Source organism: Artibeus jamaicensis, unplaced genomic scaffold (genome assembly GCF_021234435.1).
Source record: "Artibeus jamaicensis isolate MK-2021 breed Jamaican fruit bat unplaced genomic scaffold, CSHL_Jam_final contig_469, whole genome shotgun sequence".
NCBI classification, from domain to species: domain Eukaryota; kingdom Metazoa; phylum Chordata; class Mammalia; order Chiroptera; family Phyllostomidae; genus Artibeus; species Artibeus jamaicensis.
In genome coordinates, this window is record NW_026521847.1 from 1,099,680 (window position 1) to 1,121,161 (window position 21,482).

The window sequence follows — 21,482 nt, forward strand, 5'->3', positions numbered from 1 at the left end:
AGTTCAGCTTTTTATTGAATGTGTTACAAAAGAAGTTTAGTCAAAAAGATCAAAGCCCATGGCATCTTCAGACTCCTCAGATTCTTCTTTCTTTGCTTCTACTTTCTTTTCCTCAGCTTGGGCCACATCAGTTGAGGGGGCAGGACCTCCTGCTGGTGCAGCACTAGTGCTGGGGCTGGTCCGCCAGCCCCTACATTTCAGATTAGGCTCCCAATGTTGACATTGGCCAGAGCCTTTGCAAACAAGCCTGGCCAGAAAGGTTGAACATTTACACCAGCTGCTTTAATGAGGGCTTGGATCTTAACCTCCATCACCGTCACCTCAGCCTCGTGCAGGATAAGGGCTGGGTAGATGCAGGTGAGCTCCAAGACAGAGGCCATGGTGTGGGCAAATACTGGATGAGTGCTGCCAGGAGTGGGGCTGTTACAGAACAGGGCCAAGGTGGGTACAATACTATTACTGAAAGGACCCCCCACTAGGTTTGCTATGCTTGCTGCCAGAGGAAAGACAATTCTCAATGCCAGAAATTTGAAAAGGAAAGGAATATTTATTTAAAGCTACACAGACTTAGAGTAGTGACTTAATGTCTTCATTAAAATATTAAAGTCCTTTAGGATACCCACAGCCGCACGCAGTCCTTCCTTCTCCCTCTGCCCTAGTCTGGGGACCGTATCTCAGGAAAAGAAGTAGACGTCCATGATGTGCGCTCCTGGCACCATCAGCTGTGTCACCGCCAGGATCTCCAGTTAATCCAAAGCCATGTGGCACCTTCTTATGGCCCACCAGCCAGAGCCCTTTCACCCCTTTTCTTCCCAGGCAAAGTCTCTCCTGCTTCCTAAGCCAGGTGGCAAAAGGGAGAACCCCAAAGCCACATAGTCCTCACTCACGCCAAAGCTGCAGGGCATCCACCCTCTGCCAAAGCCCCGTAGTTCTCCCCTGCATGGCTGCTGAGTCTGGGTTTAAATCCCCGCACTAACCTTCCTCTGCAGCCCCATTTCCGACTCCTCCTGCAATCAGTTACACCTGCTAGCACTCCCATATTATTCCAGCTTCACTGGGCTGCTGTAGTGAGTCTGGGCAGGAGTGGCCCCATGGCGTGAAGCCAATCTTCAAGCTCTCATGGAGGCGCTGTAACCAGGGGTAGCTGTCCTCCAGTTACATCTTGGGTGGAAGTCACTTCTATCCCCCTGGCTCAAAGCATGGCCACAGCTATTTAACGTATCTATGCAACCAGTTAAAGGTTGTAGGTATGTTAAATGACTATGCCAGAGGTTAGATGAACAAAACAGCTCTGCATGTTCCTCCTTCATGTGTCCCTTCCCCCAACTCACACTTGCGGGAGGAGGACATCCCATATATCTTTCTAATATTTCCTGGACACCTTGAGTTCTGGACCCCATTCCAAATCTCTATTTGGAGCCCCCTCTTGGCTGCACCCTGTTACAGGGCTAGTTGCCAGATGAAGTGAAGGCCTCACCCCAACACAACCTTAGCTTCCTCAGAAGGACTGAGCACCTTAGCAGCAACTGAGGAAAGGGTCAATGTAGAGAGTTTGAAGGAATCTATCTATTTTTCAAAAACTTGGAGCAACCCAACAAGTGCATGTATTTTCAGTTCTGAATTCTCATCTTTCATTTATCAAGATTATTGAGCCCTGGCTGGTGTAGCTCAGTGGACTGAGTACCAGCCTGTGAACCAAAGGGTTGCCAGTTTGATTCCCAGTCAGGGCACATGCCTGGGTTGCTGGCAAGGTCCCCAGTAGGGGGTCCCCTGGGGACCCCAGCAAGGTCCCCAGGCAACCACATACTGATGTTTCTCTCCCTCTCTTTCCCCCTCCCTTCCCCTCTCTCTAGAAATAAATAAATAAAATCTTTTTTTAAAAGGTTCTTGAGCAACTACTACATGCAAGGCACTGTGCTGCATTCTATGACAGACACAAAGACATGTGACATAGTCTCTAACGGGAGAGGTCTCACATATACTCACCATGTCCCAAGGTATCATAGGATCTACTATAAAGATCTGAGCCTGACAATTCAAATCTCTGGAGTCACCTTTGCTCCCATTATTCTCTGCTGTCAGCACCCACTCTTCATGCTCCCTGACACTAATGAGACCCATCTTAACTGTTACCTTCTTGTGATTTCATGCTAAGAATGTTTCTTAGAGCCACCTCTCCACTTGGCCCCTCTGCCATGGCCTGTTTCAAGCCCTAATTACCTTCTACTTGCACTTCAACAGCCTCCAGCCCAGTCTCAGCACCCGGGACATGCTCCTCACCTTGCTCGGCTCCCAGCTTTAATTGTCTTCTTGTTATGTCACCCTGTGCCCCACAGGCTCCATGGTTTGGTCACACCCAGATTCCTGACCTGGCAACTAAGCTGTCCCCACTCTGCCCAACTGCTTCCCAGCCCTTGTGACTTCCCATTATTCCCTTATAGGAACTTACTCCAGGACTGTTTTCTTTGTGGTTCCCCAAACACATGCTGTACTTTTCCAGCTCAAGGCTGACTCCATTCTCTTTCTCATAGTCACCTTCCACATCTGACTTTGTGGTAGCCCACCCACTATTCAAGGTCATCTCCTATGCCACACTTCCAGGAAGCCTGGCCTGATTGTGAACACTAGCAAATACTAGCTTTAAAAAAAAATTTTATTTATTTATTTATGGAAAATGGATGAAGAAAGAGAAGAAGAGGAACATCCATATAAAAGACAAACACCGATCGGTCAGCTGTCTGTCATAAGTATCCCAACAGAACCCACAATCCAGTCACGTGCCCTGACCAGGAATTGAACTGGCAACCTTTCACTTTGTTGAACAGCACCCAATCCACAGAGCCTCACTGGTCAGGACTGAACACTGGCTTTTGAGGGTCTCCTTACATCTGCTTCCATTTTCTTAGGACCCTCAAGGAGTTCTTCTGGGCAGGCCCAACTTGAGGTGTCCACTGTATCTGGCTTGCCTCACTCAGCAATACGCACATTGAAACCAGCCTCAGTGCTCTCCACAGTACCTTTAACAGTGTGCCTGGTGCCACTGAATACCCAATGAATGTGTCTATGAGCAGCTGTCTCTAAGGCACTTACAAAAATGTGTCAGTTCTTTCTTGAGTTATTACCATTACCACACAACATTTGCATAATGCCTCATACTTTAAAATGTTCTTCACATGAATTTTATTTGATCCACCAACCAAGGGGCAAATCTGGGAGACTGCTAACCGCCTACCTTTGTATTTAGCAATCTTCTGTCCTAACTTTGTACGAACATCCAAGTAGGTAAGTGCTGGGTTGTTGTCCCTGTGTAGTCTTCACCTTTGCTCTGAGTGGCATGTGTGTGTGATGTGCATGTTGAAGGGGGCAGAATATGCTACCTCAAAATGTGCCCCTTTGAATGTGATTTGGTTTGAACTGAAGGCCGTCAAGACCCAGCAGACACAGGAAAAGTTTTTGACTTCTCCCTAAACTGTCTAAATGAATTTATTAGGGGCCTGTACCAGGAAGAGGGCTATTACCAAAGAGGACCTTTTTATCTGCAAGACTTGCCTGCTTTTCAGGGCAAACATCTGACGGCCAAGCATCTGCTCTCATGCACAGGTGCATCGCCCTGCTCCCCAGTGAGCTGCAGTTCCCACTCCTTAGGACGGCACAGAAGCCTCAGTCACTTGAGCACCTTTGAGTCTCAGGTCTTCATGGGCTCTGGTTAAGTACGTTATTAAATTTGGGGTTTTTTTCCTGTTAATGTCTTACATCATTTTAATGATTAGACTAACCAAAGGACCTAGAAGGAAGGAAGGAAAAATTTTCCACCCCTCCAGCATGGGGTGTGTGTGTGTGTGTGTGTGTGTGTGTGTATTTGTATGTGTGTTTCCTGTATGCTCACACCCACAGGGCTGGGTCTATGTGAGCTGAGTTCATTTTTCTTCCTGTACTCGGCTATTTCCATAACGATTTTTCTCTTGGGGTGCGTGTTTTCTATGTGTATCCACGAGTCTGTGAAGATACCTATGTAACTGTGGCTCCTTGGCTTTGCTGGGTTAGTATTCTAGCAGGGTGGCCAGACTTCCTTAGGTATATCCTGCTGCCTCCCCAGAGACGAGGAGGCTGTGGCTGAACCATCTCCTAAAGGTCTGTGGGCCCTTTTCCAGTTGCCACATGTCCTGACATGTGCCTCCAGCCCGGGATCTGGCCCAACTCCACTAACGACTCACCCACAACACAAACTTGGGCAACTACAGCTGCACAGGCCTTAGAAGTCTCCACCCTCCTCCCTTTGCTTAATCGTTGGAATTTCCAGCGGCCCGGCCTAGTGCTCCCAGCGGGGTGGAGTTGAGAAGGGCCCGCCCAGCCCTGAGCTGCACTTAAACTAGTTCTGGGAGGCTGCGGGGCCGCATTCGTCATTGCTCTCGTTTAGCTGCCATGTGTCACTCTCGCAGTTCCCTCCGGACCATGACCGTCTTGCGGGCCCCAACCCCAGTACCCTCCACGAGCCCGGGAGCCCGGCGGGGCTCCGGTCCTGAGATCTTCACTTTCGATCCTCTCCCGGAGCCGGCGGCGGCCCCTGCCGCGCGCACCAGCGCCTCCCGCGGGCACCGAAAGCGGAGCCGTAGGGTCCTTTACCCACGACTGGTGAGTGTCGCCGAAGTGGGTGGCTGGGGGGAGTGACGGGGGTTGGCCGGGCGTCGGGCCCCGAGTGACCTGTTCCTTTGTTGTCTCCACTCAGGTCCGGCGCCAGCTGCCTGCTGAGGACCCGAACCCTGCCAAAAAACTCCTTTTTCTGCTGCTCACCATCGTCTTCTGCCAGATCCTGATGGCTGAAGAAGGTGTGCCAGCGCCCTTGGCCCCGGAGGACGCCCCCAGCGCTGCTTCCCCGGCGCCCACCCCTGCGCCCCCAGCCCTCGAGCCACTGAATCTGACCGCAGAGCCCTCGGACTACGCTTTGGACCTCAACACTTTTCTCCAGCAACAACCAGCCGCCTTCTAACCGATGACTCTCCACACTCCCCAACAAGAGTCTTAAAAAAGCAAAGAAACACCAGGCGTATCTGGTGTTCGAGAGAGTATCCCAAACTGGGACTCACGAGCAACTCGCACTCAGTGCTGCAGGGGAGCCGCCACGGACACGCTGGGCAAGGCCCGGCAGGGGAGAAGGGCGGCGGTAACTTAAGTCTCATTGCTCCTAATTAATATTTATGTGTATTTATGTCTGTCCCCTAAGTGACAGGGGGATGGATTGATATTTATTTAACTTATACGAAGGTGCGGGTCGTGCCCGTTGCTGCACATGCAGGTCTCTGTATTGAGCTTGGTGGGATTCACGGACGGCGCCCCGGCCGGGGGTCAACTCCGTCCTCCAGCCTCGGAACCCCCGGGGTCTCCTCCGTGAGGCCGCGGCGGGCCGTTGGTTATCGGGTCCTTGGCTTCCGGCTTCCTCGAAGTTGCCCCCAAGAGGGAGCTACGTGGTGAGGGGTCGGGGCCGTTAGGGGGCGGCTGTGGGGTCGCTCGTATGTTCTGTGAACACAAATAAACTCGATTTACTGTCGACAGTCATTTGAGAGTGTCTTGGCTGGCGGCGGTTCCCCTCTCCCCGGCCGGCGCACGCTTTCGTGGCCCAGACTGCGGTTTTTCCGGGAGTGCCCGCGGCAAAGCCGAAATGAGGCAACGTCCCCTGCCCAGGGCTTCGGGCCCACGGAGGACACGTCACGCGCCCGGGGCGGAGCAGGAAGCTTCCGGGCGGGGGGAGTGGGGTGAAGCCCGCCCAGCACTTGGGCGGGGAAGCCGGGCGCGCGGGCGGACCTGGGAGAAGGGCCTGCCGGGAGTGAGGGGCGGGCCCAGGGCCGCTGCGTCGGGTCACCGCTGGGGGCGGGGTCGCGTGGCCACCGCCCTTGGGTGCGGCTGGGTGGGGGAGGGTGCCGGGATGGGGGGGCAGTGAGTTGGGTTTGAGCGAGATCGTACGCGAGTGGCCGTGGCTTCCTTCCCAGGTTCCCCTACCACCGCCCCTATCCGAGAAGGTAGGAGGGGATAGAAGATGGAGTCGGGATACGGAGGAGCGAGACGGGTGGTGCGAGGTCTGGTGGCCTTTAGGTGCAGGAGAGCTTTATCAGATCAGGGAGAAACCGAACCGCAGGCGGGAACGCGGGTAGTGGCCGGAAGGGGACGAGAGGGAGTCGCTGCGGGTCTGCAGGATTTCACAGGGGAAAGGCTTAGCAAATTCCGGAGTGCAGAGGGACTGGGTGGTGGCAGCTGCAGGATGGGCGGGACTAACGGGAAAGGGAAACAGTCATTCCTGTGGACTCCACGGCGCCGCAGCCCCCTCCGAAAAGGCTTTCTTTCCTCTCCCCCAGCTCCTGCTTGAGCCATGTTTTTCACCTGTGGCCCAAATGAGGCCATGGTGGTCTCCGGTAAGTATACTTCTGTTCTTAGACCCCCAAACACTTGCAATCCTGGCCTCTGCCCTTACCCGCCTCCTTACCAGCTCCGCAACGCTAATGTCTCCCTCCACCAACCCCGGGCTGCAACCCCGGGCTGCAAGCTTGTGAGTTCCAGACGCTACCCTTGTCAGACCCAGGCTGCCACCACTCCAGCTCCCAGATTTTTTTTTTAAATATTTTATTTATTTATTTTCGATAGAGGGGAAGGGAAGGAGAAAGAGTGGGAGAGAAACATCAATGTATGGCTGCCTCCCATGTGTCCCTTGCTGGGAACTGGCCTGCAACCCAGGCATGTGCCCTGACTGGGAATCGAACCCGATACTCTGGTTCGCAGGCCCGGGCTCAATCCACTGAGCTACGCCAGCCAGGGCCCAGATTTTCTCATGGGAATTGTCCCCCGTTCTTCTCCCAGCTCTATAGTCTTCCATATGCCAAAGCCCTACCCTCGCTACCACAGCTCACTGAACCCTTCATCTTTCAGGTTTCTGCCGGAGCCCCCCTGTCATGGTGGCTGGGGGTCGAGTGTTTGTCCTGCCTTGCATCCAGCAGATTCAGAGGTGGGCAAGAAGAGAGCCAGGGAAGGAGACCCTAATTTTCTCTCTTATCTCCTTTTCTCACTGTCAACCCTTCTTTTGCCCTGTAGGATCTCTCTCAACACATTGACCCTCAATGTCAAGAGTGAAAAGGTTTACACTCGCCATGGGGTCCCCATCTCAGTCACTGGCATTGCCCAGGTGAGGCTTTTAGAGCCTTTTCCCCAGAATCAACTCCCCTAATCATCTTCTCTGTCCCCAGACTTTAGGGATCTTGTGACCCTGCCCTTCCCAGTCTCACCTTCTGCAGGTGACTCCTCCTCTCTTGTCTCCCTGCTTCCTCCCTGGCTTCCTGAGACCTCCATCTAACTCTTCTCCACCCTTCCTCTGGCTGCAGGTGAAAATCCAGGGGCAGAACAAAGAAATGTTGGCAGCCGCCTGCCAGATGTTCCTAGGGAAGACTGAGGCTGAGATTGCCCAAATTGCCCTGGAGACGCTGGAGGGCCACCAGAGGGCTATCATGGCCCACATGACTGTGGAGGTGGGCCTGATGGCAGGGAAACATCTTGAAGGGATTCCAGAGGGGGGCCTAAGGACTGAACCAGTCTGTGGGAGACAGTGGCCAGAGGATTGGAGAGCTTACGTTCCTTCTTCCCACCATCCCATGGTCCTAGGAAATCTATAAGGACCGGCAGAAATTCTCAGAGCAGGTCTTCAAAGTGGCCTCCTCAGACCTGGTGAACATGGGCATCAGCGTGGTCAGCTACACCCTGAAAGACATTCACGATGATCAGGTAAACCTAGTCAGTTGATCCCCTCTGTTTACCTGCTCTCTTCTATTAAACCTCCCAAGGATTCTGATTTCTACATCCCTCCCACAGGACTATTTGCACTCATTGGGAAAGGCTCGAACTGCTCAAGTCCAAAAAGATGCTCGGATTGGAGAAGCGGAGGCCAAGAGAGATGCTGGGATTCGAGTGAGAGAGATAGGGGGTCACTTAGACACTGTGGGCTTATTGGGCACTTGGTGGGAGGGGCACAGCTGACTTGGGCTGGTGGAAATGGGTTGGGAGAAGAACAGATGAGGCCAGGGCTGGGGCAAAGGCAGGGAAGCCTGACGTAGAACAGGCTGTCCCCCTGGTGCCTTTACCTCCCGGTTCTGACTCCCTGCCTGATCTCTGTATGGACAGGAGGCCAAAGCCAAACAGGAAAAGGTGTCTGCTCAATACCTGAGTGAGATTGAGATGGCCAAAGCGCAGAGGGACTATGAGCTGAAGAAGGCCGCATACGACATTGAGGTCAACACCCGCCGGGCACAGGCAGACCTGGCCTATCAGCTTCAGGTCAGAGCCATCACACTGGGCATATGGCTAGGCTGGACCTTGCCCCTGCACCATTCCTCTCAGGCTACCACTCTCTTATATTCTAACTCTGATCCCCATATCTTACTTTCCATTTCTGACTGAACTCCTCCATATGGGGAAGATTTAAAAGACAAACATTTCAGCTAAAAAGCAAACAAAAGGTCAAGAAGGTATATGATCAGGAGGGCTGGTCATGTGTTTGGAGCAGGTTGTGCCCTGTGCAGTGGCACCTGGATGGGCAGGTGAACCAGAGCTGAGGTCCAGCCCATGTCCCACTTGCCAAACTGTGCATTCTGACATGAGCCAGTGGTTCTGCATCCAGCCAGAGGAAGGGGTGCCTTTTACTCATTAGCACAAGGCAGCCCTGGTGATCGAAAAAGGGTGTGAAGAAGAAAATGGAGTTGGGCTTTGAATCCTGAAAAGTAAAGCTAAAGGCAGCCCTGCATATTGCAAGGAGATACCATCAATTGTCATTACTTGCAGATTCCATATTGAAAATGTACCTAATCACTAAAATTTATTGGTAACTCCGAAGTCAGTACTTGTAGCACTTTTGTGGTCATTTGCAGACATGCACAGAGAAGTGAACATCTGAGTTGCTGTTGCCCAGTTCCCACTTGATGTTGAACAAGATGTTCTGCCTTCTTTCAACTGTTATACTGTAGACAGTTTTGTCTTCATAGTACATTCCTGCCACATTTTTCACATTTTTGTGTTCTTTGCTGGTGATTTCGCTGTATGAAATAGCCCCTGAGCATAGTGCTGAAGTGCTGGCTAGTTTTCCTCTGTGTGAGGAGGCTGTGACGTGCTGTACGGAGGGAACACATGTCTTAGATGAGCTTCATTGAGACAGGAGTCATAGTGCTGTCGGCATATGTTTATTGATAATGAATCAACAATATTTATTACATATAAGGTGACTTTAAACAGAAATACATAAAACAAGGTTATGATTTGATCTGCTGATAAAATGTTATGAACATTATGATAAAATGTTCATAGGTACATAACCCCGTACTTCCCATAGGAACAAAATAAGTATTTGCTAATTCAGTGTTAATGGCTACTTTATAGAACAGAACTACCATACATAACATGATTCAACTGTAGTTTGAAACCTTTACCCAAAGAATAGCAATATTACGTATTTTATTTTTGCCAAGGTTTGGTGCAGACTAAAAACCTATTGAGGTGCATAACATCTTTAGTTATGGGGATAAATTCTTGGCTTGTGCTTCGCTACTTGAAATGTGCTCTGCCTACCAGCAGCAGCAGCACTGGAGTATTTGTTAGAAATAAAAAGTCTCAGGCTACAGGCCAGACTGAACCAGAATCTGGACTTTAACAAGCTCCGTAGCTGATTCATGTTCACACTGCAGTCTGAGAAGCAGTAACATGGTGGAAACCACTAGCATGAGTGGGACTATGGATAAGGTCCTTGACTTTCTAAACTTGGCTTTCTGTGTCTGCAAGTTAACAGATTGAGCTGGTTTGGGCTCTCTTGAACTTTTCTCAGTTCCTAATTTTGTGCTGGGCTTTGTGCTAGGTAATCAGAAAATGATGACTCAGTCAAGAAATAGCTGTGAAGTGCCTACTATGTGCTAGACACTATTTGGGAGGTGAGGGTGTAAGTATGAGAGGGACAGAAAAGATTCCTGCTCTCGTTGAGTTTACAGTATAACACAGAACACAGCAAACAAGCAAGTCAGTGAACTTCACAAGTACCTCATGTAAATGTGATGAAGGAAATACATAGGGATGTGAAAGCAGTGGGGGCTGCTAGGTTAGGTCAGAGGTGGTCAGAGAAAGCTGCTGTGAGCAAATATGGGAAACAGAACCTGAAGACAAGAAAGAACGAGCAATGTAAAGAGTTATGGGGTAAGAGTATTCTAAACCAGGAATGTTCAAATAGAACTTCTAGTGATGGAGATGTTCTGTACTTTGCTTTAATGTTGAGCATTTGAGATGTGGCTAGTGAAATTGTGATTGAGGAACTGAATTTTTAATCTTATTTAATATTAAATAAAATTTAAATAGCCATATGTGGCTAGTGGCTAGGAGAGGGACCAGCACATGCAAAGGCCCTGAGGTAGGAAAGAGCTTGGTGTGTCCCAGAAACAGAAAGGAAGTTTCTGGTCTGATACGGTTAAGAAGGAGAGGCAGGCAAGGCCAGGTCACATAGAATTGTGGTAGCCATGAAAGACTTAGAAGAGAATTCAAAGTACAATGGAAAGCCATTAGAGAACTTTAAGCAGGGAGGTGCTGTGGTCCTATTTATGTTTTTACAAAGATCAGTTTGGCTGCTATATGGAGAATTGATTGTCAGAGAAGGGCCGCAGAGAAACAGCTTGGAAGATTTTTCAAAGATGATGGATTGAATAAATGCAGCTAAAACCTCATTAAAACTACATAGAGTGATTTAGAAGAGAGAGACAGAGAATGGGAACAGAAGGAGTAGAAACCATAGCATCACTTTGGAAGCTGGGAAGCCATGGTAATTGACTAAGCATGTCTGAGACAGCTGAGAACAAAGGTGCCGGGAAGAAAGCCATGACATGATCTGAGATTCGGGAGCTGGCACATACATGGGCCTGAAGCTATGATGAAGACCATTGAAATCAGGAAGAACAGGTGCAGCATGACTTCTCAGTTAGATTCTGTTGCTAGCTCCCTGCCTCTGGATCTCTTCTCTGCCCCAGTGTTACCAAACCCAGTCAGTGTGTGTGTATATATGGCAGGGGCATCCTGCCACTCACCGCCTGTCAGGCAAAACTCCAAAGATGGAGTTTGATAGAAAAGAAAGAAATCTTTTCTTTAACAATCAAAAAAATCTATTTAAATATTTATTGTTACAACTACTACATAGATTTAAGAACTGAAAATAATGCGAGAACAAAAATGTATAACTGAATAAGGCACATAAACTTTGGTCTAAGACACCAAAAGAAAAATCACCCTGTAACCCTCTGCCAGCTCAGTTCAAGGTTGCACCAGGAACCTCTTCTCCCACCCAAAAGTATTGTAAAAGTAGTTGGCTTAACCGCTCTCCAGTCGCCGTCTAGTTTCAGACATCTTTCAGAGTCCTTGCCTCTAGGCCTCCTACTCCAGGTGTGTTGAGCTCTTCCTACAGCTGCTCACCAGCCAGCACTAGTGACCCTTTATATACCTGCCTGGAGGAAGGGTCAGGGCTTACAGCCATTGACAGGTTGGGGGGGCGGGGGCATGCCCTTGCTGGAAAGTTCCTGCATAGGAGAGGTGTGGCAGGGGTCTGCCACTGATAGGACTGAGCCTCCTCCCTTCCCTTCTTCCTGTCCCTAGTTGTGCAAGTTGTCCCTTGCACAACTCTCACTGGGTTGTGCAAGGGATTCTGGGGGAGAATATTTTAAAAGGAGCACTTGGAAACCAGGCCCCCACTTTTTTTGATCTCCCTTCCTTCCCAGCGGTGGGGGGTTGGAGGTCCTGGGCCCTGGACTTTAGCTCAGGGGCTTCACAGGCCCCTGAGCTACACCAGCTAGGGCAGCAGAAATTTTTTTAAAAATCACTTTGTGCTCTGGCTGGTGTGGCTTAGTGGAGTGCCAACCTGTGAACCAAAGCATCTCTGGTTCAATTTCCAGTCAGGGCACATCCCTGGGTTGCCAGCCAGGCACCCATTAGGGGCCATACGAGGGGCAAGCACACACTGATGTTTCTGTTCCTCTCTACCCTCCCCCTCTAAAAATAAGTAAAATTTAAATAAAAATTTTAAAAATTACTTTGGAAGGGAAACTCTAATAAGTCTCCCAGAAAAATAGACCAAAGCAGATGGGGGAGTGGAGCTGTAGATAAAAATATTAGAGGCCAGGCCAGTACCTCCAACAGACCAAAGAAAATGGGAGGAAATAACCAAATGAAAAATTGCAAAATGTTTATGTATCCTGAAGGATGTTGGTTTTCTAGATTGAAAAAGCCCACCAAGCGTCCAACACAATTAATGGGAAACATCTACACTGAAACACATCGCTGAAATTTCAGAACACTGAGAAACGATCTAGAAGCTTCCAGAGAGAAAGACATCTCAAAGCATCAGGCATCAAAATGATTTCAGACTTCTTAAGAAGGTAGAAGACCATACATAGAGCAATGCCTTCAAAATTCTGATAAAATGAATTCAACATAGTAACCTGAACTCAACATAACTATAATTCAGTTTAGAAGGGTAGAATAAAAATCTCAGAGAAAGAAGTTCTCGAAAAACTTACTGCCCATATACTCTCCAGGGAAGCTGGTGGAGGTTAAGTTTCACCCAAAAGGTAACCTAAGGGTTGGGAGGCACTCCAGCATAGGAGAGGTGATCTGGTACACTGCAGTGGGGAGCAACTAATCCAGTTTGGAACAGGCTTGACGTTTCCAGGTTCGACAGTACAGGATGCTATAGCCAGAAGCACTCTTCCTCTGGAGTGAACACATGGGCCCACTGAAGGTAGGGGCATCCCCTCGTGATGATGACACGCTCAGGGATGGTGCATGGCTGAGTGGGAGCAATGAGAGAAGGAAGTGTGCCCCTCCCCTGTACCTCTCCTCACCAACATCCTGGTAAGAGTCTTCTCCTTGTACTCTACAAGAAATAAGAAAATGAAATCTGCCTAAGTAAGAGGCATTCTATATGCGCATTCTTGTATATGTTTGTAGAGTGCCCCTGGAAGGGTACACAAGAAGCAGTCACAGTGGTTGTTCCTGGGGAAGGGAAATACGGAGGCCTACTTCCCACTGTGTATCTCCTTCTTTTGAACTTGTACCATATACAAAAATAAAAATGATAGACACACACACATACACCCAGCCCCCTAAAAAGAAAGTAGGGGGCTATTGCAGTAGTTGGGCCTGGAGTTAAGGGCCGCTTGCACTAAGGTTACAGCAGCACAGACGGAGAGTGAAGGGGATAGATTTGAACTAGACTGGAGGAAAGTAGAAGGCATTGTGCTCAGTGCTCTCCAGGTGCTCACATGCTATAGGAAGACACAGTGGAGAAATACAATCGAAGCTCATGTAGGGACCCTATGTCTGGCCTGAGGGAGACAGGGACTGTGGTCCCAGGCCTATCCATGTCTGATGCTGAGGCTGCCTGTGTAATTCCTGATGGTTGATACTGACTCTGATCAGGTGTTGCCTTGGATCTGTACCAGAAATGGACCCCAGTGGGCTGGCAGAGCTGACTGGGACCACTCCCTTCACCCGCTCAATTATTTATTTTTTTAAACTCTTTTTAAAAAAGATTTTATTTTTATTTATATTTAGAGAGAGAGGAAGGGAAGGACAGAAACATCAATGTGTGGTTGTCTCTTGCATGCCCCCAAGTGGGGACTTGGCCTGCAACCCAGGCACAGTGCCCTGACTGGGAATTGAACAAGTGACACTTTGGTTCGCAGCCTGTACTCAGTCCACTGAGCTACACCAGCCAGGGCCCCGCTCTATTTTTATATCCCACCCTGGAGCCCTGCCCTGATTTCTCTGTGGTTCCTGGGCATTTGTCCTTCAGCTCTGATGATGAGCATCTCTCCTTCACAGGTGGCCAAAACGAAGCAGCAGATAGAGGAGCAAAGGGTGCAAGTGCAGGTGGTGGAGCGGTCCCAGCAGGTGGCAGTACAGGAGCAGGAGATTGCCCGCAGAGAAAAGGAGCTGGAGGCCCGTGTGCGGAAGCCTGCAGAAGCTGAGCGCTACAAGCTGGAACGCCTAGCAGAGGCAGAAAAGTAAACGCCCCCTCCCAGGCTCTTCCGGGATCCTTCACCACCTGGGTACCCCCAGATGAAGAGCTGAGGCCTTCACTACCTGGACTCCTCCTGTAGAACCCCGGGGGTAGGAGCCTCTACCGCCAGTAGGGGACCTTACTCTCAGGAGCAAGGGCCTCAGCTTCTTCCTCCACTCCCCTTGTTTGCCCAGGTCCCAGCTGATTATGCAGGCAGAGGCAGAAGCTGAGTCTGTGAGGGTGAGTTAGGAGGTGGCTCTCTCTAGTTTGTGGGGAGTGGGCATTGCTGATGAGCTGCTGGGGTTTCTTGCCCTTAACTGCTGCCATTAGTATCACAGTATCTTGTATCCTCCTTAGATGCGGGGGGAGGCGGAGGCCTTCGCCATTGGGGCCCGGGCCCGAGCTGAGGCTGAGCAGATGGCAAAGAAGGCAGAAGCGTTCCAGCTGTACCAGGAGGCTGCTCAGCTGGACATGCTGCTAGAGAAGCTGCCCCAGGTCTGGGGTTTGTGTGCTGGGTGCCAGGAGAACCAGGGCAGGGAACCATAAACTGGGGGTGGGAGTTATAAACCAGTGACCAAAGGGAGGAAGGATGATCAGTAGGATGGAGGTCTTTAAAAACCCAGGGTAAGTAAGGCAATTTTAGGACGGGTGTGATGGATCTCAGGCGCTAAGTGGGTGTCTCACTTCCCAGGTGGCAGAGGAGATCAGTGGTCCCTTGACCTCTGCCAAAAAGATCACACTGGTGTCCAGTGGAAGTGGGGCCATGGGGGCATCCAAAGTGACCAAGGAAGTCCTGGACATCCTGAGCCACCTGCCGGAGAGTGTAGAAAGACTCACTGGCATCAGCATCTCCCAGGTGAGGGTCTCCAGAGTGGAGGCTGTGGAGCAGAACCGCTGGGTTCCTGGGGAATGTGATGCATTACAAAGAAACCAAACTTCAACATATTAAGTACCTTAGTTCACGTCATACAGCCAGGGAAGCCCAGCTTCCAAAACCCAGGCTGACTTTCTAGTACCAGGAACTAGCAGCAATGTGTTGACAATTCCAAGGCATATCACTGATTTTCCTGGTGCCTATTTATTCACCTGAAAGTTATGGTAGAGGTCAGACAGCAGGCTCTGAAACCAGACTGTTTTGGTGTGAATGCTGACTCCAGTGTATGCTATGACCTCAGAGAAATTCTCAACTTCTCAATACCTGTCTCCTCACAGGTTAATAATAGCAACTAAATGAGTCATATTTGCAAAGTATTTAGAACACTGCCTGGCACAGAGTGTGTACCACATAAGTGTTAAATTTTTAAAAAGAAATATATATACATATACACATATGTATTAGACCATTTCATTGACCTTCAAGCTGGGTTCCTTGGGCCTCCTTGAGGCCTGTAGTGGACTGTGAGCTATGGAGGGTCTGTGCCAGAAAAATTAGCAGATTCCTTCCATGCTCTACACCAGAAACTAATACAGATAATAAATGTAAACTATACTTGGTGGGAAGGGGGAACTGGAAGACTCCTGGTTGTGCATGTCCTCCCTGCAACCCTTTTGTCCAGTTGGAGCCCAGGAGAACATGGCATCTGGTTCCCTCGGCATCCACTGGGTTGTTTTGTTTTGGGTTTTTTTTTTTGTTTTGTTTTTTTTGCCAGGTAAACCACAAGCCTTTGCGAACAGCCTGAGCCCTCAACCTTCGCAGACGCCTAGCTTCATGGTTCAAGTTGCCTGGATGGTCCCCATATTGCATGCACTTCAACTGGCCTCCCAGAGCATGTCCTTTAAGAGGGATTCCACCTTCATCTCTCCTTGCCAAATAGCCTGTGCCTTGCCTTGGAAGAGAAGGGTTGCTCCCCTTCCCAGGCCCACACCAAGACTGCCATCCCCACCGAAGAGTTCCATGCCAGCATTCTGATAACCCCACCCCACCCCAACTTCCTAATTAAAATACACTGAGCCTGTTGTCTGGAATTATTTTCTGACTAAGACAGGGATAGCTGGGGGTTCTCAACTTGTCAGATAAGTTGCTGTTAAGTATTTATACTTGAACAATTAAGTAAAAACAGAACTCATTCAAAATGAATGCTAGCATATAGCTTGCTGCTTCCAGTCGGCTTTTAATGGCAATTACCTGTACCTGAATTCCTCCCCCCCCAGTTGATTTAGTCCTCATGGACAGAAAGCATGCTGGTGTGAAAGGAATGGGAGAATTCCATTAGTCCCCAGAATTACTGAAAATATGGCCAAGGGAAACTGGATTTAAATTTCCTGGGTTGCTTTGAGACATCTTGTGCAATTTGAAAGCATGAGATAGTTAAGTGTAGAATAGTGTTTAGAATGGGACCATAATGTGCTATCCCATACTAATTACCTTTATCTTATATTGACTCAGAAACCCTCATTACAGAAAGCAAAATATTCAGAAATCCTGGGTGTGCTCTACATCAGTACTGAGGCAATAGTGGCCTCTAACTGCATTCATGAGATTCTTCTGGAACAGCTAAGACTGCTGGGATCCAACCTGATTTTGGTTCAGTGCACTGCATGAGGCCTGAGGACCTGCAATTCTATAGGTTCCAAAGCCCTGCTGGTTTATAACTACATATGCACCATTTCACATTCACGATTCTTCCCCAATTCCTAGATCCCGCATCTGAGCTCTGTATCTCAGTTAACACTGTTAATGATGCTCAAGCCAGTGTGCTCAGTTGGTTGGGCATTATCCTGCAAACCAAAGGGTCTTAGGATCAGTTCTTTGGTCAGGGCACATGTCTAGGTTGTGGGTTGGGTTTGGTCCCCAGTCGAGGTGCATAGAGGCAACCAATCCATGCTTCTCCATTCCCTTCTCTTTGAAGAGTGGTACTGGTGTGGGGGGGGGGGCTGGTTAGGGACCAGGGATTAAGACGTGAGAATTAAGTACTAAGGATATTCTTATCAATTCGTGGAGAATGCAGTATATGTGTGAGTGAACTAGCCACCTAAATGAGCACAAGTCTTGTAATTTTTTTTCAATTCCCATTTATTTTTGGCTCTGGCAGCAATGTCATTTTTTCAGTATGAAAAAAAGCAAGTTTAAGACTAAACAAATTTAAAGTATAGGACAGACCAACATCAAGGAGTGTGGGAGCAATAGCAAAAGAAATTAGACTTTGCCAAAGACAGAGGGTGTCCTGTCCCCTCTCCTCCAGGGAATGACTCCAACATTTAGGTGGCAGTACATACCTTTTCACACACGTACCAGACTATTTCTTTTTGGATAAGAAATGCTCGAGATGGGGAGGGCCTTTCTGGAGGCTTAGGGACCAAGGCTTCGCTCTTCCCCCTTTACCTCCTTCTCTATCCAGAGAAAGGATGCAATCAATGAGAGGTAAAATGGAAGAGGAAAGGATCCCACTTGACAGAGAACAGCAGACCCCCTACAAAGGAAAGAACTCAGAACAAAGCTCGAGACTGAAAATTGAGTTAATAGTGTTCATACCTTTCCCAACTGCGGGTGGAGCAGGGAAAAATACCCAGAAACTAGAACAGCCCAAATCCACTCTCCAAAACTGCTCTAGAGTGGGAAACCCCACCTGTTCCTTGTAGGGACTTCTACCTGCTAGTGTTAGCATCAGTCCCTTTCCGCTCAGCAACCACATGGGCTTAAGATGGTATTTTTCAGCACACAGTCCTAAATGGGATCTGGATACGACCCAGCTTCTTGGAGAATTATCTTGAAAACAGAGAGGGAAATATTAACTGGACAGGTGAAAGGAATGGGTACCAGAAAGAAATACAAAATTACCCAAAATGGCAGAAATGTAGATTTCCCAGAGTGGAAAGAGAGAAGAGACATTCAACAAGCAACAAATATTTATTGAGTGCCTATTATGTGCCAAGCACTGTTCTAGAACACCCCTAAAAGAATAGAAGAGGCAGAAGATGCAAATTCTGAGGGAGAATAAAGGGGCAGTTGAGGACGAAGGCTAAGGGAACTGAAAAGCCTGAGTGATGGAAGTGGCCTTAAGCCTCCTCTTCTGCCTCCTCACCGAAATCCTCCTCCTCTTCTGCAGTGGCGTCCTGGTATTGCTGGTACTCTGAGACAAGGTCATTCATGTTGCTCTCAGCCTCGGTGAACTCCATCTCGTCCATGCCTTCACCCGTGTACCAGTGCAGGAAAGCCTTCCGGCGGAACATGGCTGTGAACTGCTCTGAGATGCGCTTGAACAGCTCCTGGATGGCTGTGCTGTTGCCAATGAAGGTGACTGCCATCTTCAGGCCACGAGGTGGGATGTCACAGACAGCTGTCTTGACATTGTTGGGGATCCACTCCACAAAGTAGCTGCTATTCTTGTTTTGCACATTGAGCATCTGCTCATCCACCTCCTTCATGGACATCCGCCCACGGAAGACAGCAGCCACAGTGAGATACCGGCCATGGCGGGGGTCACAGGCAGCCATCATGTTCTTGGCATCAAATACCTGCTGGGTGAGTTCTGGTACAGTGAGAGCCCGATACTGCTGGCTTCCACGGCTGGTTAGAGGGGCAAAGCCAGGCATGAAGAAGTGGAGGCGTGGGAAGGGCACCATGTTGACTGCCAGCTTGCGAAGGTCAGCATTGAGCTGGCCAGGGAAACGGAGGCAGGTGGTGACCCCACTCATGGTGGCTGAGACAAGGTGGTTCAGATCCCCATAGGTTGGTGTGGTCAGTTTGAGGGTGCGGAAGCAGATATCATAGAGAGCCTCATTATCAATGCAGTAGGTCTCATCAGTATTCTCTACCAATTGATGGACAGAGAGGGTGGCGTTGTAGGGCTCAACCACAGTGTCAGACACTTTGGGTGAAGGTACAACACTGAAGGTGTTCATGATGCGATCAGGATACTCCTCACGGATCTTGCTGATGAGCAAGGTGCCCATTCCAGAGCCTGTGCCCCCACCCAGTGAGTGGGTCAGCTGGAAGCCCTGCAGGCAGTCACAGCTTTCAGCCTCCTTCCGCACCACATCCAGGACTGAGTCAACCAGCTCAGCCCCCTCTGTATAGTGGCCCTTGGCCCAGTTGTTGCCTGCCCCAGACTGACCTGGAATGAGGTCCGGAGGCAAACTTGGTTAGTAAAGTGTGATACGTACACAATTACCTTTCAACTCTTGGAGTAATACCCATGGATCTATCTTCATTTTCTTCCTCACCTGTGCTATACGCCCCCCACCCATACTTTACCATGTACGGCAGTCACTCCTGCAACCCTCCATTAGAAATATCAGAACATGGCCTATAAAAACTCTTCAATACAATAATCACTTTCTAACTCTTGCTGTCCTCCTGCACCCACATAAATTGAATATGATGGTTATCTACAAATACCTATATAACTTACCAAAAACAAAATTGTCTGGTCTGAAGATCTGGCCAAAAGGACCTGAGCGAACAGAGTCCATGGTACCAGGTTCTAAATCCACCAAGATAGCTCGAGGAACATATTTTCCACCTACAGGGAAGAAAAAGTAGAGGAGTGAAAATTAGCAGAAGGTTAATAAATTGGGGCTAGGTAACAGCCAGGGACCCAAATTTGTTATTCCAGGTGCTGCTGCTAGGTGGCAGCAGAGCTAGTCTTTGGCCCCCATGGTGAGAAATTAAACTGAAGAAAGTCTCCAAAGGGAAAGGATGGATTCATTCAAAGAGGATAAGGGGTTCCCTAGGAATGGAAAGAGACCGCAGAAGTAGGAGAGATGGAACCTGATCTTCCAGGGCTCATTCCCTCACCTGTGGCTTCATTGTAATACACGGAGATTCGATCCAGCTGCAGGTCACTGTCCCCGTGGTAGGTGCCAGTAGGGTCGATTCCGTGTTCATCACTGATCACCTCCCAGAACTGAGGGGAAAACAAAATGAATCCTCACTGCTCAGATCCCAACCAATTATGCCCCTGCCTCCATCACTTTAACTCCAAACTGCTCTAGGGTCTGGCATCCCCTTAAACTGCCTGCCACGCCCCTCCCCTAAAAAAAAGTCTACCTCCGGGAAAGCCGACTTGGGATGTGAAATGATGACAACCTAGTAGGGCCCTGCAATTACAGGCACTGGTGGGATGGACTGAGGAGGCCCACCTGATTACATAGGCTCACCCCTCACCCTCCACGCAGCGCATATAGAGCGGATAGAAACCAGCTGCCGCAGTTGCCCACCCTAACCCTCCACACCACTTCGGAGCGAGGGCGCGCAAGGCCTCTGACAAAAGGGAGGCGGCGTGTGTGGGCGGGGTCAAGGCGCGAAATCACACCCGGAGACTCGGCCTAGCTGGAGCTAGTGCGCCCCCTAGTTGCCCGCAGGGCCGCACAGTGTCTGCCCTGGGCCTGCGGCTGTTGCGACGTAGTGGCCGCACTTCCTCCACCCCCCAACCCCACCCCGCTACATTGTAGCCGCGCACGGGGGTGGGGGGGATTCGCCCCGGAATTTTATCCCTTGGCTAGTTTTCCCTCTCCTCTTCCTTTAAATGAGGATTCTCTTCCTTTCTCCCACTATTATTTAGCCTCAAGACATCCTTTAAAGAAAAGGACCCCTTTTTCTTATTCAAGCCCCTAAAAGGGTCTCTTTAAGGGGAAATAAAGGCAGCAAATTAAATCCAGCTCATATTAGTTTTCCATCCACAAAAGACTATTGGCCCGCCATTCGAGAGCATCATGGGGTTCAGCGGAGATCCCTGGTCTTTTGTGAAGACGGCGCACAGTGCCCCACACCCTGGCGCACTGCGTCCGCAGCTCTGCAGCTGCTCCCCCAGCCTCAACCCTTCCCCCACTGGCCTGGCCCAGGAAACCCCGCCAAGGGTTTCCACATGTAGGAACCTTGCCTCGCTTTGTCTCAGCCAGTTTCGGCATCTCCCTCTCTCCCCAGCCCTCGGACCGTTAGGAGACTACCTTTAAGTAAAACCTTCAGGACCTCGGTCTTCCCACCCCGCAAACCTCGAGGGTGCTTTTGATACCTTCCCTAAAATGACTCTGCCGAGAAAAATAATTTCCACTTTTCAAAAGCAAATTCTAGCTACAATTGTGTATTACACATATAAAACTTCTTTTTGGCAAAGTTTGGTTAAGGCTGGAGAGTGCAAACAGCCCATGACCCTTCTTCATAGTTTATCTGGGTGTTTTTCTTTTCAAAAAGAAATTCATTTAAAAGAGGTTTAAAAGTCCTTACCTTGGCACCGATCTGGTTGCCACACTGACCCGCCTGGATGTGCACGATTTCTCTCATGGTTCAAATTAAAATTTTTTGCTCGCCTTAAAAAAATGGGGCAAGAAAATATGTAATTTTTTTTCTCTGTTGCTGCTCACAGGCAGGTAGAACAAGACGTGCCCGGGAGGCTGGAGTAGCGCGGTCCGAACGCAGCGACAGGAAGGTTCTGAGAGGGAGAAAGAAGAGGGCAGGGCTCGGGAGACAAGGAAGGCAGGGCGGGGCGCG

General features: G+C 49.5%; 3 protein-coding genes and 1 pseudogene across 5 annotated transcripts; 2 read left to right on the forward strand and 2 right to left on the reverse strand.

Moving 5' to 3' along the window:
- Positions 1-36: 36 nt before the first annotated feature.
- LOC119046326 (60S acidic ribosomal protein P1-like) lies at positions 37-380 on the reverse strand (annotated as a pseudogene).
- Positions 381-4,339: 3,959 nt separating this feature from the next.
- Positions 4,340-5,553, forward strand: IER3 (immediate early response 3). The gene is made up of 2 exons (XM_037141357.2): positions 4,340-4,632; positions 4,727-5,553. The coding sequence occupies exons 1-2, from the start codon at positions 4,423-4,425 to the stop codon at positions 4,985-4,987; spliced, it is 471 nt and encodes a 156-aa protein (XP_036997252.1). The 5' UTR covers positions 4,340-4,422; the 3' UTR covers positions 4,988-5,553.
- Positions 5,554-5,890: 337 nt separating this feature from the next.
- On the forward strand, positions 5,891-16,010 carry FLOT1 (flotillin 1). 3 transcript variants are annotated; one of them, XM_037141355.2, is made up of 13 exons: positions 5,891-6,014; positions 6,348-6,404; positions 6,916-6,991; positions 7,078-7,168; positions 7,365-7,508; positions 7,642-7,761; positions 7,849-7,944; positions 8,158-8,310; positions 13,876-14,057; positions 14,248-14,293; positions 14,411-14,548; positions 14,745-14,909; positions 15,703-16,010. In XM_037141355.2, exons 2-13 carry the CDS (start codon positions 6,362-6,364, stop codon positions 15,730-15,732), a joined length of 1,284 nt encoding a protein of 427 aa, XP_036997250.1. In that variant the 5' UTR covers positions 5,891-6,014; positions 6,348-6,361; the 3' UTR covers positions 15,733-16,010. The 3 variants fall into 3 exon arrangements, with proteins under 3 accessions (XP_036997250.1, XP_036997251.1, XP_053523459.1); XM_037141356.2 differs by lacking the exon at positions 5,891-6,014 and adding an exon at positions 6,036-6,071; XM_053667484.1 differs by lacking the exons at positions 5,891-6,014; positions 6,916-6,991 and having other exon boundaries at positions 6,369-6,404.
- Positions 16,011-17,881: 1,871 nt separating this feature from the next.
- On the reverse strand, positions 17,882-21,456 carry TUBB (tubulin beta class I). The gene is made up of 4 exons (XM_037141354.2): positions 21,219-21,456; positions 19,791-19,899; positions 19,405-19,515; positions 17,882-19,107 (listed from the first exon to the last, which is right to left on the reverse strand). The coding sequence occupies exons 1-4, from the start codon at positions 21,273-21,275 to the stop codon at positions 18,050-18,052; spliced, it is 1,335 nt and encodes a 444-aa protein (XP_036997249.1). The 5' UTR covers positions 21,276-21,456; the 3' UTR covers positions 17,882-18,049.
- Positions 21,457-21,482: the final 26 nt, after the last annotated feature.

Bases quoted from the DNA above. Each gene is read 5' to 3' on its own strand.
- FLOT1 (XM_037141355.2), top strand. From the start codon at position 6,362: ATGTTTTTCACCTGTGGCCCAAATGAGGCCATGGTGGTCTCCG. The intron at 8,311-13,875 runs GTCAGAGCCATC...TCTCCTTCACAG, and splicing joins ACCTGGCCTATCAGCTTCAG to GTGGCCAAAACGAAGCAGCA. The intron at 14,910-15,702 runs GTGAGGGTCTCC...TTTTTTTGCCAG, and splicing joins CTGGCATCAGCATCTCCCAG to GTAAACCACAAGCCTTTGCG.
- TUBB (XM_037141354.2), bottom strand. From the start codon at position 21,275: ATGAGAGAAATCGTGCACATCCAGGCGGGTCAGTGTGGCAACCAGATC. The intron at 19,516-19,790 runs GTGAGGGAATGA...TCTTCCCTGTAG, and splicing joins GTATTACAATGAAGCCACAG to GTGGAAAATATGTTCCTCGA. The intron at 19,108-19,404 runs GTAAGTTATATA...ACCTCATTCCAG, and splicing joins ACCAGACAATTTTGTTTTTG to GTCAGTCTGGGGCAGGCAAC.
- IER3 (XM_037141357.2), top strand. From the start codon at position 4,423: ATGTGTCACTCTCGCAGTTCCCTCCGGACCATGACCGTCTTGCGGGCC. The intron at 4,633-4,726 runs GTGAGTGTCGCC...GTCTCCACTCAG, and splicing joins GGGTCCTTTACCCACGACTG to GTCCGGCGCCAGCTGCCTGC.